This window comes from Ptychodera flava, chromosome 12 (assembly GCF_041260155.1).
Source record: "Ptychodera flava strain L36383 chromosome 12, AS_Pfla_20210202, whole genome shotgun sequence".
NCBI classification, from domain to species: domain Eukaryota; kingdom Metazoa; phylum Hemichordata; class Enteropneusta; family Ptychoderidae; genus Ptychodera; species Ptychodera flava.
Window position 1 is genome coordinate 2828283 of NC_091939.1, and position 16586 is coordinate 2844868.

General features: G+C 38.4%; 2 protein-coding genes across 3 annotated transcripts; both read right to left on the bottom strand.

Annotated features, from left to right (window-relative positions):
- Positions 1-7: 7 nt before the first annotated feature.
- On the bottom strand, positions 8-14456 carry LOC139144710 (protein rolling stone-like). 2 transcript variants are annotated; one of them, XM_070715434.1, is made up of 4 exons: positions 14222-14456; positions 4948-5148; positions 3025-3241; positions 8-1165 (listed from the first exon to the last, which is right to left on the bottom strand). In XM_070715434.1, the coding sequence occupies exons 2-4, from the start codon at positions 5020-5022 to the stop codon at positions 570-572; spliced, it is 888 nt and encodes a 295-aa protein (XP_070571535.1). In that variant the 5' UTR covers positions 5023-5148; positions 14222-14456; the 3' UTR covers positions 8-569. The 2 variants fall into 2 exon arrangements, with proteins under 2 accessions (XP_070571535.1, XP_070571534.1); XM_070715433.1 differs by lacking the exon at positions 14222-14456 and adding an exon at positions 5496-5656.
- LOC139144703 (uncharacterized) lies at positions 10880-13181 on the bottom strand. Its single transcript, XM_070715428.1, has 3 exons — positions 12636-13181; positions 12080-12163; positions 10880-11662 (listed from the first exon to the last, which is right to left on the bottom strand). The coding sequence occupies exons 1-3, from the start codon at positions 13080-13082 to the stop codon at positions 11240-11242; spliced, it is 954 nt and encodes a 317-aa protein (XP_070571529.1). The 5' UTR covers positions 13083-13181; the 3' UTR covers positions 10880-11239.
- Positions 14457-16586: the final 2130 nt, after the last annotated feature.

Genomic DNA, 16586 nt, shown 5'->3' on the forward strand with positions numbered 1-16586 from the left:
CATCAGCTTCTGATGTTTTCGAAAAATGTTTATTTCTCGAATATTGTTGAAAAGCACACCATGTTCTTTCAAAAATTTGCCTGAGTTGACAATTATTCAAGAAGATGGCTCTACCAACTTTGGCACTGTTGTTATTTTCACAAAAAGTCATGCTGCGCTAATTTCTTAAAATGTCTTTGTATATGGCTGGTCGCCGATAACAGACTACTGTTGCGTACTATGGCTAAACAAGTTCATGTCGCATGGAGGGACGAGGTCATAGGAATAATTTGAATTGAAGAGAATATATATACTCGTCACCATATTAAGTGAAGCACATCGTACAATCACGTGACCGTCTTTCCAGCACATAGAGGGACTGCGATAAAATGTGTGAGACTGCATCCGACACTGCATATTTCTGAGTATAATAAAGGGCACATTCAACTCATTCATGACTATGTAAGGACAATCAATTCGCTGGAATCGATATATCGTCATAATTTCAGATTAAAGGATAGTTGATTCTATAACCAAAACCGACAAACCCGAAGCTGGTCATTTGGTAGATACTGTGACACTGATCATCTTTAGAGTCTTTGTTGTTTTGTAGCGTTCATGTTTTCATCTTCCATATCACACTGCGTTGCCGTTGTCATCAGTGGATTTTCAAATCCAGACTTTCCGCTGGAATCTTCCCATGTATCTGTCTCAACCGTCACAGCAACATCAGAGACTGTGTTTCTTTCCGATGTACTTAATTTCAGTTTCAGTTTGAACACGGCCCATAGCAACAGTTGGAAAATCAATATGAGGAAAAAGCATCCAAATATTGATGCAGTTGCCAATCCTGGGTTATCAGAATAATCAAGAATCGCGTAAACGACGTTTCCCGTGATTCCCCAGTAAATCAGGGTAAAGGTCATGTAACAGATTCCATATATTAAAGGGTATATTACGTGAACATATCGGACCGGCATTGCAGATACAGCGACCTCTAATGCCATGGCAATGAAGTTGACAGCGTGGACGTGAAAGTCGTGTACCTCTATTCCATATCCCTGATAGAGGGCGGCCCAGTAGATGAGAGTCACGACGGGTGCCACGATTGCGGAAATATTATACAGTAACCATGACAACATGAAATACCAGGGTGTGTGTCTATTCTTCGATCCGTCTTTTTGTCCTATAGTGTTTGATGAAAAACAGGAGAAAAAGATGATGTCATTGAAACCACAGATACGAAATGAACTTGATTTTCATGTTTTGGGACTGGACAGAAATTACAAGGGGAGTCGGTGTTGTTGTTTAGTTGTTTTGTTTTATGATGGGTCGACCTTTTTTCGGGCAAGCATGTCTTAAGGGAAATGAAAATTTGCGTCATGCATTATATGGAGAGGCCGTTGTAAAATATGGCCGTCATGGTCAAAAAGATATAAATTTCGTTGCAATCCTTACAAATGACGAAGTGACCCTCTGAAGACGATTCCACATCGCTAACCTTTCCTTACGTGCACCTTGGCCGGGAAGACGATAAATAAATTACTCTTCATGGAAGTACATATATCACCGTTCTGTCGTTGTCACCAGCAACCGTGATTTCTCTGTTGCGGATAAGCTTCTCTGTATTACAAACAGTAATTGGATCACATGACCCCTGAGTCAAATTTATACGCTTTGCAGAAAGTAAGATAAGGCCTCTTACAACGATTTTCTTGCATTATATCAATTAAAATAGGATAGGATGAGAAGTCGATGGGCTGTATTTGATTTTCGACAATTCTTATCATCATTTGTATGCTTTTGCGTTTGTCTTTAACGTCTCGATTCCAGAAAGAAACATTGATGGAATATAAAATAGAAACCTGGAAACTCAACATTAAAAGTGCGAGACTGTAGCCGGGGACTGTAGCTACAGTAATCATGGCACACTGACCGTGACACTATTTAATCGCCCACACCGGTTCTGGTCGATCCATCTTTCCCTCGACAAGAATTCAAAATGCCTCGGCACCTGAAGTTAGGTATCCAAATTCACCAAAATCCACTACTTTAATTATGAGACATCACAAATTACTTAAATGTTCGTTTTCTTTGTGTTTTTGTGGCGTGAAAAATATATACTGGAGGTAGAGTGTGACAGCTTTTTGCCGGAGGGATTATAGAAGGAGGCAATCGTGAAGACCCTAATCAAGATATCAACGGTTCTGAGCGAGCTAACGGTACAAACCTTTTGACTAACCAAAAGCAAAAACAATATTTATGAGGCCGGTCAGAACCTACCGGGAATCAGCCTGAAAATTCAATCTGTTCCGATATCCGATTTAATATCAGGTAAACCTCATTTTATCTCTAAAACAGACTTTGAATCCATTTAGCATTATATATGGCCATTCTGGAGAATTTTGACATTTCAAAGACTGCGTCGATACCAAATTAAATGGGAACGCCTTAGAACTAATGCGTTTTTGCTGTCCGCGCGATCGCATAAATCACATTTTAATCGATATTTTCCAGTTTATTAGATAATCTGGCACAATGTAATTATGATGCAAGAAATGTATGTAGGTCAGGCAAGAAGTTCACAAAACGGACAATGGTCGAGGATATGTTGCTTCTTAATCGATGGCATAATGATGGCAGGAAACTTTTTTCATTAGTTTGACACATTGTAGACTTGGTTCAAGTCCGCGAATTTCTAAAATAAAAAAATCATTTGTACTAATTTTTCTTGTGTCTCTCCTATTTCATACAAATCTATTTTGAATTTGGCAGGCCAGGTTTTCCTGGCGATTGAACGCGTTACCCGGTGAGTCTGCGCAGTAGTGAGTTAGTTTCTGCCGGATTCCGGGAGAAACTCCCCTGTATAGCGTTCACCCCACTAATCGCGTTCACCCCACTCACGCGTTTCACATGAAAACAGAACACAAATCATCGCGTTCACCGAACTCCGGACATTCACAAATCACATACTTGAACCAAGTCTAACATGCATGTAGCTTCACTCATCACTCGGCGTTTTATAGAGAAAACATTCTCGCTCACCTTTGAACTTCTTATTTGCGTGAAAATAAATGGTCGTGGACGAAGCTGTAACGAGGTATGCAGTGATGGTCATGAAGCCCCAGTTGGTTAGATAAGTAAAATACTTCCCTCCGCTACCTATGATACTACTGATCATACTGTAGAGACACCATCCAATGAAATACAGCGCCAGGATAACACGATACAAGACGAAGACCAGAGTTGGTAGACACTTCCACTGATAAATGTGAAGAAATATAATATTATATAGACTCATTTAAGGTTGTCCCTGATTCCAATGAAAACATTCAAAGTTATATTTTAGGGCAACATAATCTCTCTCTCTCTCTCTCGCTTGATTAATATTTTTAGCTCATATATCTTGGAATGCCAACACACTCTTAAGCCTGCCAAACTTAAAGCGTTTATTGTTGTATGCCCGGATTAATCCTTTGAGTGCCAAATGCCAATTTTGGCTGCCTTTCAAGACTAACGCCAACAATTTTTTTCGCATTTTCCCAGAACTTTTTGGTCAAAAACTGTAGCCAATGAAAAGCAATGTCCGTTTGGTCGAAAACTATGAAATAATTACAGAAAAATTCATAAAAATCGGTCAAATGTTGCACATAAATCTTGATGGAAAAAAATTCAATACAGCATCATTTCAAAGGGTTAACGAGAATGACATAAATTTTATCTATTCCACGGCTTATTAACATTTGCATAATGAAATCTTCTCCACGTCATAGTTCATTAAGTTTTTTACAGGCAAAATATAACAATACTTTGGTAGTTTTCTGAAATAAATTATTCTTTATTTATTTATTTATTTATTTATTTATTTATTTATTTATTTATTTATTTATTTATTTATTTATTTATCAGTTGCCTATTCTTTGCTTGTTTGTTTATATCAAGGATGTTCCAGACGGCCGACAAGCAAATGTTTGAGTTCCCCTAGTGTTCATTTTAACCCGCAGTTTGTTGGCATAGTTAGTTATGTATACGTAGAGTTGACGGATATGGGACCGGGCAAAAGACAAAAAAGGCGAGAAAATACTGCAGAAATGTATCTTTGTGATGTGTTCTAAGTTAAAGCATGGTATCAGTCATGCTGTCTGTTTCCAGCATTTACTCTGAATATTGTATATTTGAGAAAGAAAACATTCCATAAGTAAACTTAATTTGTTAACTATTTGCAGAGATTACATAATCACACTTTATGCAAGTTTGCATTGCCCATATGGGCTAATGGCGATGTTACCTGCCAATGCATAATGATTTTATTGTCGCACCTCAGCAAAGTGAACATAATCGAAGTTTGGTCAGTTTTAAACGTTCATGTTCTCTTTCTACTTCATTCCTTAATATTTCGAGGTCAACGGCTTTGATTTTTATTGTTTTCTAGACAACTTTAACCCCAAACACGACAGATGACATTTTTATATGTTTGCTTGAGATAAACGATGGTCGATTTTTTTTTGGTTCAAGAACGTTAGCAAGTGTGACAGCAACACCTGAACGCTGATCTAATTCTTGTATATATCACTACCGTTGGTTATGGTTAAAGTATAGCAATATCTTAATTGCTAAGAACAAACTCCCACCCTTAGTTCAGTTGTACTCAGTTCCATATGGTCGTTATGTACAGTATAGGTACATGTAGTTCTATTATTGAATTGACATGCGTGTAGCTGCCAAGTATTAACAAATATCGTCTTGACTTGTGCACTCATAAATTCGAAAAACATAAAGTAACGGTCTTTTTAGCGGTGTCGTCGTATTGAACAGGTGGGTTAACACGGCGTTATTTCGAGACAAGCATGACTGTTTGAACAAGTCTCACCTGTATTGACGACATGTCATGTCATGTCATGTAAAATGACCACATAATCGTTCCATTGCGACGACTCAGTACAAAAAAAAAACGATACTGAGGCTCACCTGTGAATTTATAAAGACTGTATTGTCATCGTAAAGCAGATTGAAGTCCGACTTCTTGACCTTAATACAACCCATCTTCGGCAATACCGAAAAAAGTTATCGTCCGGTACTGTTCCAATGTCTCTGCCAGCAAGTCGTAAGTCTACAAGTTCCTCGGCTACCGCGATGTATACTGCAGCATCGTAAACGTATGACGTTACACTATAAGGGTTATAAATCAAAGCATTCAGCCTATGTGTTGACACACATGTACAGACACTCACAGGTGAAAGGTCATCAATATTATGACCTATGACCTCTGTTGCCATTTAACTGAGTAACGTATTACTATATCAACAAACATCAACAAATGAGTCACCTCATAGTCAACAATCCACAGTCTTTTGTCTGGCTTAGTGTAATCGGAACTTTCCTTATTGATGCACCGGTTTCTATGACGTGAATGCGAGCATTCTGATTGCCTTACACAAACTAACTCTACTCAACTGCACAGTGTGCATCTATTATGAAAGCATTTACGTAATGATATACCCATTTATTAAACCTACCTTGAAAACAATAAGTGTCACTGATATATTTTCAGTTTTATCCAAGGCAAGCATTTGTTGATGGGTTTCATTTGGTCAGACAAAAACACTCATTTTGTTGATTTCTCAGATAACTCTCTCTTTTCACCAGACTCTTCTAAAATCTCAAACCAGAATACAAAGAGACAAGTTTCTTAAAGACTGATATTGTATTTCGAGGCGATGTTAAAACACCCACGCTGCTTTGTACTACGTATAGGATACTAAGGAGAAGTTCACATATCGTCAACTAAAGATGTTAATGTCTATTTTTTTTGTCTAATTTTTAAATTTCATTTGTTATATATGATTGTCCATTACAGTCAATGAGAAGAAACGCTTAGTAATTGGTCCTAGATTGTATGACGCCATGGAAAATTTATGTGAATTTTAAAACAAATTATGGGCAACTTCACGAACACGTAACAGTTCAAGTCATACAAAAAATGTCGTTTCATGTCGCTGTTTGTTAAAGCAAAACTTTTCACCGATTTTGACCTTTCAGTGTTAGCATTGTTTTCTTGTGGGGACTTATGGCACTGAGAAACCATTTCCAAAAAGGTAAACTGTACTTTTATTTTCGCAGTTGATTCAAAATCCTACTTGTGCTTTGCCGCTAAAAATTAGCATCGAATGGTATTCAATAATAAGAAAACATGATATAGTACTATGAGGTTATTACAAAAATACCGCAAAGGATTCACGAGGACATTGGCGCAGCGTATCGCCCGACACGAAGTGGGAGGGAGGATGCATACTGATACACAGTCAGTAGTACACTGATACACAGTCACTAGTACACTGATACACAGTCAGTAGTACACTGATACACGGTCAGTAGTACACTGATACACAGTCAGTAGTACACTGATACACAGTCAGTAGTACACTGATACACAGTCAATGGCCGATTTGCATAAAGATGGCGATGACGTCACGGCCGCAATGCATTGTTGTCCTCAGGGGTACAAGGCGTTGCTAGGGTAGCCATTTGTAAACTTTTACATACATATTCATAAGCAAACATGTCGTCTGCAATCCCTGGTACAAACTTAAATGGTCGCAAACCTGAAGAATTGACCATTCCAGAATTGAAGAGGTGGCTCAGATGCAGGAAAGGTGCAAGTCTACGAGGGAACAAGCGAGAACTTGTTGAAAGGTAATTAAAATTTCATAAAAGTTGATTTTTACAACTTGCAGCTTTTGGAGTCCCGTGTACGTGTGGTTCAATAAAAGCAAAGAGCGATTCGTCGCTAAAGAAATATGAACAGAATTTTTTTCAAATAGTAAGGAAACATCAAATTTCCTAAATCTATTTATTCAACGACAAAAAACCTAATAGGTACGATAACTATTATGGATCTATGTGCATTTGCTGACTAAGTCGGCACGGTGAAATACGTTGCGATAGAGACTTGCAAGCGGCAACAAGCAGTCAGGATCCGCAGATAGATAACTACACTGACGCGAACCTTCGTAACGTCACGACTTTGTGTGTAGTATCGATGAAAATACCATACTCCCTCCCATCACTGAATCCAACTGCATAATAGTACGAAGTATAATTGAACGTGAAAAGTGAGGATGTGTTTGCATATTGGAAGAGCCATAGAAACTTTCCGCCGACGACGGCGCATGTCCGAAAAACTTATAAAATGGCGACAATGCAGTGTCTCCACTTCGTCTTGATTTCGTAGCTAGTTTGAATTTTCGGAAATATCCGCCTTAAACCAGGATATCATCGAAACGACTGGCATCGGATACCAAATATGTTGCTTTATACCGCTAGTGATATGCTTTCAGTTTGGTCTTTCATTGATAACTTGGTTAGCCAAGTCACTAGTCTGAGTCAGAGTGTAATGTCTGGATTACGAAGCTATGCAGACTCATTGAAGCTAAGTATTTCTTTCTGTTTATCAAAGACAGACATTGGTCACGTCCAGTATTACATGTAATGCATCTTTGGCAGTGGTATCTCAACAGAAATCTGTAATTTCCGTAAATGTCGCGTCATCATGCACGGTAGAAATTGCGCACTCAATGGCCATGGTGCGTGGTGGAAAGTGGAACGGGCTCTTTTATATTTAGACGTTTGGTGCTCTCCACATCACTGCCATGACAATATAATCCTACAGAGACTATAGTGAGGAGCGATGATAGTTGGTAGTGGTGGTGTGACAAGCGTCCAACTGTAAAATGAGTATGTGTATTCCACCTTTCCGTCAATGAGTCCAGGGATTCCCTGACATTTAAATGACCTTATAGGGCACGGACAGAATTAACCGGGGGGGGGATTTGGCTGGTGCGATTTGGAAGATGGTCACTATCCTTCATGCAAGCATTTAGGGGGTTACTAAATTTTGTGCAAGCATTTATTATTTAGTGGAGATTCACCATTTCACCATTTTTCATGAACGGACTGTACAAAACCATATTTCTGTTAGAATATTTCAATATTTCCCAAGGTAAATAGGGAAACCCCCTTGACTCTTACTATTACTTTCATCACAATACCTAACATACAGTTTAAATAATAGAAAAGCCACAGAATCGCATTTTGTTAACATATTTTTGTAAACCTGCTAGGATGATAATAACTTCATACACTCTAAAATGCATTAGAATAATAAATAATTATGATTGGAATACAAATATTTTATATTAAAACACCACCAAATCACAGCATTTTGTTAGCATGCATACTTTTCATATCTTCTATGTACTCCTTATTTAAAATTTTCTCACAGAATGATTAACAATGCATTGTATTTAATAGTACTCAATAACAATAATAATAATAATAATAGTAATATAGTTGGTGTGTGATTGAAGTTTGGTGTAAGTAGCACTAATAGAGACACATTGGAGTTCACCATTTTTCATGAACAGTGTTCAGGGAGGACCTTTTCTTAGTGTAAGAACTTGGGGGAGGGAGAGTCACTACTTTTAAAATTTCAAAAGCACCAGCCCTACCATGGTTAATTCTATCCAGGCCCTTATGCAGTAAATAATTTCAAATATTTCAATTTTTCACCCAATCAACTAATTATAATTGAACTCATACTGTGTTTTCTATTGTCATAGGGTGTACCTGTATATTGGTCATGGATGGGATGACCAATACCTATTTGATCCTGATGGAGAACATAGTACTGAAGGGAACCATGTACCAGTCTCAACAAACACTGTGGAGTCTTTGCTGACATACCCTCCAGCAGGTGGATGGACCAGGAATCTGAGTAGTCTTCCTGACCTCACAGATAGCAGCATTTTTGATTATTTTATTTCCAAGTGTGACAACTGCCTCAGTACAGCTAGGAAACACAGGGACAGTGGGTGGAACTTTACAAAAGTAACCATGTCAGGACATTTTCTTACATGACAGTGAAGACCAAACAGCTCTACTTATAAAGTCAATGGTTGTTAAGTCATATGCAAAGACTGACAAACCAGTGCCTCTAAGTAAACAGTACTCCACCTTAATTATAGTTCATAAGGACACCGGTAAAATACTAGGTGGTAAATGTGTTTGTAAGGCAGGTGTGGGTGGGTATTGTAAACATGTGGCTGCCACTGTTTTTTCTGTTATGGATTTTCAAAGATGTGGTTTGAATGAGATACCTGAAACTACAACAAGCACTGAGAAATTACAAACCCACCACCACCCTAGTGTTTATGGCAACACAGCTGTCAAATTTGACTCAATTGATTGGATAAAGTATGACTATGAACGAGACTGCAATTCAGATAAAATATACCGACCTCGGAAAAGAAAAGATGATTACAACGCATGCCCAACAGAAGAGAAAACTGTGACAAAGGACAAAGTTCAAAAACTTGCAGACTTTTTAAGTGCCTGTGCAAGATCCACCCATCTTGTTGAGATATTGTACTCTAATAATTGTGAGCCTCCCAGTCATAATACACACCAAGTTCAGGTTGACAAATCATGCACAGTGACAGGTGTTTTGCAAGGAAATACAGATGATAATTCTGGTGATACTGGTGTGAAGTCAGGTACAAATGTCCACTTTAGCAGTCAACCTTTAGTTTTTAATGTTGATGAAAATGAATTTGATTTTTATGAATCCAAAGTAAACATCAGCAGTATTGATGAGTCACATGCAATAGAAATGTCAACACAGGGTCAGTATAGAAATCCAAAATGGCATGCATATCGTAATTTAGAATCACAGCCAGTAAATTTAAAGAGGTTGTATGTAGGCAAAAATTTCCCCTGATATTTTAGTTGATAGAATAATTAATCCAAAGAATTTTTCTAATAAACATACCAAATGGGGCCTACAAAGTGAGAGTATTGCATTAGCACAGTATATACAAGATGTAGAAAAAAATGGCTACATAGTAACAACAAAAGAGATGGGATTAGTTGTCAATCCAAATTATCCTTTCCTTGGTGCATCTTTGGATAGATTTGTCACTATTAAACAAGCAGGTATTGCTAACATTGCCCAACATGGTTGTGTGGAAGTCAAGTCCTTGTCAAAATATGCAAAATATACACCAGAAGAAGCTTCCAAAATGCCTGATACTTTCTTTGACTTCCCAACAGTAAGCTTAAATTGAGAAGAAATCATAAATATTATTACCAGATACAGGGCCAGCTTTATGTATGTGGGCTAGATTGGTGTGATTTAGTTGTGTGGTCACCATGTGGTTTTGCTGTTGAGAGGATTCACAAAGATCCATTTTTGTGGGGGGAAATGCTGCCAACTTTGGGGGAATTTTATTTTACCTATATTTTGCCTGCATTGGCCACAAGGGATACTGATGAGTAAAGTGTGAAAATCTATCAGTGCTGATCCATGTTATATTTCAGAATTATCTGTATACTTTGGATGCATTCAAAGTTTTTAAAATTGAACTGACATCATTCAATTTTGTCATATAATGGTGACCACTAAACAGACATCACATTTTTACCATCATACAACAGTGCAAACTGCTTTTTACCATAAATGCAAAATTATTATAGAAAAGAGAAATTCAGAAATAAGCTAGTCTATGGTAACAAATGACCCATACACTCAAATTTAGTAGTAAATATTTAGTTATTATTTATATTTAAGGTTGAAAACTATGTAAATACTATTTATTATATGATAAATACAATTTTAATAAATAAATAATTCATGTTCAAATTCTTTATATATAAATTGCAATAAATTATTGAATTATTACATAAATGTAAATGTGTATTATTGTAAATATCAATTTAGAATTTAGACACCTTGCTGACACAGGAATGACGTCATTTACCTTAGTCACTACGATCATCAATGAGAGGCGGTAGAAAATTTGTCAGGTGACAACAACATGCCATATTTCATTTAATTGTCTACATAAAGTGATTGGAATTGTCATTTGCAATATTCTAAAATTTTAACTCTCTCGATGGCTCTTTCAACATGAATTCTCAGACGAGCAATTCTTCGTGTTTCAGTTTCTTGACTGATGGTCATCTGACTACATCCTCTTAAAAAAGGAGGGTGGTTTACACGTACACCAACAGAATCAAACAACTCTTGTACTTCAAAACTTTGTCAGCCATTACATGTACACCAGTTAATTCAGAAAATTTCTCCACCAAGCCACATTTCTCAGTTAGCTCTTTGTCTGAAACTGACCCAGCATATAAATCAGATATGAAGGCTACTGGTCCATGTGGTAAAATGCCAGCCAGACCCTTAGCAGTATGATTATTTTTATACTTTGAAAACTGTTGATTCAGAAACATGAAATCTATGAGCCAGATCTTTTTCAAGGTATGCTTGGCGAAGCTTATTCAGTGTAAGAAATAGCTCATCAACGGCTGCCAAACTCCTCTCTTTCCCCCTTGGTGTAACATAAGAAGGAGCGTTACCTTTACAACTAGAACCCCAATAATGTAATTTCCCATCTGTATTTAAAAAATCAAAAACAGCAAGAAAACAAAAGTAATCTGGTAATCCAGTGTAAAACTTAAAATCCTCATTGCTACACATAAATCTCCTCAAACCAAAACGTTCAATTTCTAATTGCTGTTCAAGTCTCTTATTTTTCGCTTTTTCCTCTTGTAATTGTCTTTGCAACTCTTCTAATCTGTTTGCAGCTTTTGTTTTAGTCCCAGAAACAGAACTTGTAGCTACCTGTAAAAAATGATATCAAATTAATTCACAGCCAATGTTTATTCATAATTCGGAGTAAGTTTTATTTCAGAAGGTAAGCTTATATCAACTACATACCAACCTGTCTATTAATGAATTAGAAATTCCAATTTTCAATTCACTTGTCTATTAGCAATGGCATTTTTTCACAAAGTATTTTCACCCAAGGACAAACAAGAGTTCTACTACTGGAACAAACTGTTTTGATCAATGCCTAGCTTCAATATACTGGACAGCAATAAGAAGTCATTGCACATATCAGTGGCTACAATTATTGCAGGTAACAACATGCCAAATTGACCTTATACAAATCATTTCACAATCACATATTACTCACTGACATTTAATTGTGACATGATGATCTGAAATACTTGAAACAGCAAATAGTCATCGTCTTACCCCATCTGGTTCCTTATCTTCCTTGGCTTGTAAACTTGCCAACTTGGTTGACAACTTTGGTGATTTCTCCCCTCTGTTCTTGCGCTGAAACAAGGTTGAAAGAAGGTCAATATAACGACTAAAATAAACAGTGAGCTAAAAATAGCCATAACAGACAGACGCAACCTGTAGCTGCAACAGTGTATCTCCTCAAGAAAACATTGTATCAACTGGGGATTCCCCAGACTAGACGCACAGGACTACCAAAACAACATGGGATTCCCTCCCAACAACCAACGCTAAGAAACTATATTACAGGTCTAGAAATATCACTGCACACACGCTCTTTTTTCCGTTCATTTTCCGGTAACTACCATGCGTTGCATTCTAGAGAGTGGAAAAGATAGCCCCCATGGCTGCACAGGTGTCGGTCAGTTTTTACGCCATTTGTAAATGAACTCTGGCTCGATCTGCGGCTTGCTGGGAATGCCGACGGTTTCTTTTATTTCGAGTATCTAGTTTTACATGCACTGTATTGCCAAATCTCAAAAAACACGACGAAATGGCTAAATTTTACCTCATTATTTTCCGTAAGCTCCTTTCGCTTCAAATACTCCAACTTCTCCGTCAACGTCAACATCCCACTACTTGTACTTGTCTCGTTGTTGTTGTTATTGTTAACAGAAAGGGGTGACCACTTCGACAACCCTCGTCTGACAACACTTCGTCGACGTGTATTGGCATTTTGTGGCCACACAATATCACCGTCATCGCACTTCTTTGGGAAAATCGTTGGGATGTTGTGAAATTTGGTTTTCGCACCTCCATGGAAGTGACGGCTGCAAATGCAAACGTCGTTCAAATCACTCTGTCTTTTCACCGTCGATCTTGTCAACATTATTCTTCTTCTCCATATCCTCTGTATACTTTTAGGTTGATGCTTCAGTTTGTAAAATTGTACTCCTTCAGATCGGCGGTACGACTTTTCGGGACAGTGTCCGACTGCACAGGCGTACCGACCCATGATTTACATGTCAAAAGAGACAACAACAATGGCGACCCTCCTGACCTTAGCAACGTTGCGTTGTACCCCTGAGGACAACAATGCACTGCGGCTATGACGTCATCGCCATCTTTATGCAAATCGGCCATAGTACACCGATACACAGTCTGTAGTACACCTTTACACAGTCAGTAGTACACTGATACACAGTCAGTAGTACACTGATACACAGTCAGTAGTACACTGATACACAGTCAGTAGTACACTGATACACAGTAGTACACTGATACACAGTCAGTAGTACACTGATACACAGTCAGTAGTACAATGACACACAGTCAGTAGTACACTGATACACAGTCAGTAGTACACTGATACACAGTCAGTAGTATACACTGATACATAACAGAGAATGTTGTTTCAGACGAGACGGTCATTGAAGCGAATCACGCCTGTTAACAGTTTTCGAATGTCAACGAAAGAAAGTGAAAGGAGAAAATGATAAACCTATGTACTGGCCGTATACGTGACAGTTCATATTGCACCAATCTACAGACACATGCAGAGAAGCACACAATAACTCTAAAATGATTTCATCGCCTGGGAATTGAAGCTATCAATCGCCAGGGGTTCTTAGTCTGTAACCTCAAAGTCACCCGTGACCTGAAGCCCTAACCTCGTCGTCCACTACATTTGAATTTATATGTTTGTTAATTATAAATTCATACTTGTGTATGATTGATACACACATTTTAGCAGATACCAAACGCTGATCGCATCACTTTTTATGTGATCTTCGTTTTGATGAATCGATAGTAACGTGTGTCTGTCGGAGTCACGACGAAAGGTCACTCACACAGTTCCTACTTATCGGAGGCGTTGGTGGTACTAGGTACGAACAAACACAAGACTCGTTGTACAGCAGAATAAACAAATTGAAAAGCATTATGTATATCCACAGTCAGGTTGTAATCTTTTCAGTCATGTCCGACTATTATATATTGAATAGAAGGATTACCTTCGAAACAAATTCAATCGCCATAGACCAACACCATCTCAAAATAATCAAGAATGCCACACAATCTCCAGTTATATAATGCGGCGTGGTAGTAAAAGTAAAGAACATTTTAATCGACAGATAAGATATACTTGAAACTCACCTTAGCGTTTACAAAGACCGCGTTGGTGACGTAGTGCAAATTGAAGTTCGATTTCTCCACACTCAAAGGTCCCATCCTGAATGATATAGCCAGCACTCAGCATACTTAAATGAACAATGAAATGAAATACCGCATCTGCCAACAAACAGTCCTTTGCAAGTTGAGATCTACCACTAATCTTTATTACCGCAGTGTGTGGCAGTAGAAGTTTGACATCACGGAACAAAGACTTATTTATGAACATGAGACGACGGCTCACTGTTCAGATGGAAAAGAGCGTGCACAGGTGAGCTGAGTAGTGGCATGACCTTTGACCTTACGGCAATGCTATTGTGCCATCACCATTTAGTGAAGGCGGCGGTAGAGGTTCGATCGATTGGTAAACATTCACCTCAAAGCACATGAAAATTAACATTCCTAATATGTGCAGCGACCCTCCACTTTTAGTATCGATATACAAATATTGCATGTAAGATATAAAATTCGAACGTATTGTTGCTCAGAAGTCCTTAGCGGGAGCTCTACGCCCAATTTTTAGGATCGTTTACAACTGTTTTGCTACTAGACTTGGTTCAAGTCTGTGATTTGTGAATGTTTGAGTGGAGTGAACGCGATGGTTTGTGTTTTCATGTGAAACGCGCGGCGTGAGGGGAGTGAACGCGATGAGTAGGGTGATACCTCAATACTCGTACCAAAGTGGGATTCACAATTTATACAATGGACTATCAGAATAACAATACAGCTCTGACTGCGGGTGATATCTTCTGTCGCACATGTAACAATTGCGTCATAGTGTCAGAGACTATCGGCATTTCTCTTTGAAAAGGACCCAAAATTTACTGAATGTCTACAAGCATAATTGATTAGCTTTGGAGGCTTGGGGAACGACATGCTTTCCTTGGGCTAGCGTGAACAGAACCATATTTTCAGATTTGTTTTTTAAAATGTGAATATACAAAAGGTGTGACGTTTTTATGACACAATTTCTCCAACTTTACATGGCAGCTCTGAATGAAACCTAAAAATGCACAGATATCATGATACTCCACACATCAACTTTTGTAGAACAAAGAGTATCGTGATATTGTAACCAAAAGTTAATTACTTTTCCGCCAGTCATACTTAAATTGTAAATGTACATCGATCCTCTACTATGCTTTCGCAATACGGCTTTTTTCAGCGATCCTCCCCTCACTACATCTCAGGCTGAACCTACGCTACAGGAAATCCCGTTATAATATTGCGCTTTTTCAAGCCAATTGAAATGCGCTTTGTATATGTATAGAAAGTACTTTCAGACATACGACTCCCGTTCGAGCTTGAGCTACTGACTGTGGGCTGACAGATATTTGTCTCCTTATTGTAAATGTCAGTGAAGGTAAAGAATGAAAATTAAATCATATTATGACGATTTTGAAATGAACTTTTTGGTTTTGGTGATATTGCGTGCGGTGAATCGTGTAAAACATCAAGAGTGACCATGTGCAACCGTAATTATAGGCCGCCAAAGACTCTCATAGCCCCTACGTTCGCTACGCAGGTATGCGCCCTCAAAGGTCCTTCCAACAAGCACAGAGGAACATAGAGAGAGTGGCAACACTTGCATGCCTTTTGTTCCATGGTCGTCTCGGTAGACTATTGGCTTTTCATATTCAAAGGTGTTAAACTTTTTGGAGGCTTTGTTTGTGGTTGATAATTACACGAGATTATGCGAAAAATACGACGAGATGGCATCGTACCGCCAGTCGCGTAGAAACCATAGTTACTTTGTGAGCTCTCAGGCCAGAAACACTGCTTCACGCCAATCAAAACATAACACGCCAGCAGTTTCATAAACATGTCCTTCCTTGACGCATGTGTAAAAGACGGCATGACTGACCGTAAACCATTGAGTAAAACCAGAGAGTATCAATAAAACACTTTCAAATTTGGTTCAATCATACTCATTATATATTCATAAAAATATGAGAGGAATTTTTAAACGGTAAAACTCACTTTCCTGAAGCTCAAAACACTCCGTTTTCGCCAGCACGTCAAATCCGCTCAGCAGCACACAACAACAACAACACAAACTTTGCCGAACATACTTTCGCTTAACCATTGGCGAAAATCAGAAAAATTACCGAAGGATTTATGGTCGGCACTCTTCGGAAAAGAGAGGCGAGAGCAACCTGAGGCGAGGCGAACATGGATGGGTTACGTAACCGCTTCACGCCTTAAACAATACCCGTTGCCACTCTATTAATGTTTCTCTATGTAACAAGCGATGCTCACCGAGCCAGCCGTGCATAGCCAGGCTTGTGTTATAGCGTAGCGGAACTTGACGCCGGCTTCGGCTCAACTGTCGAGGGCGCTAGTATGGACC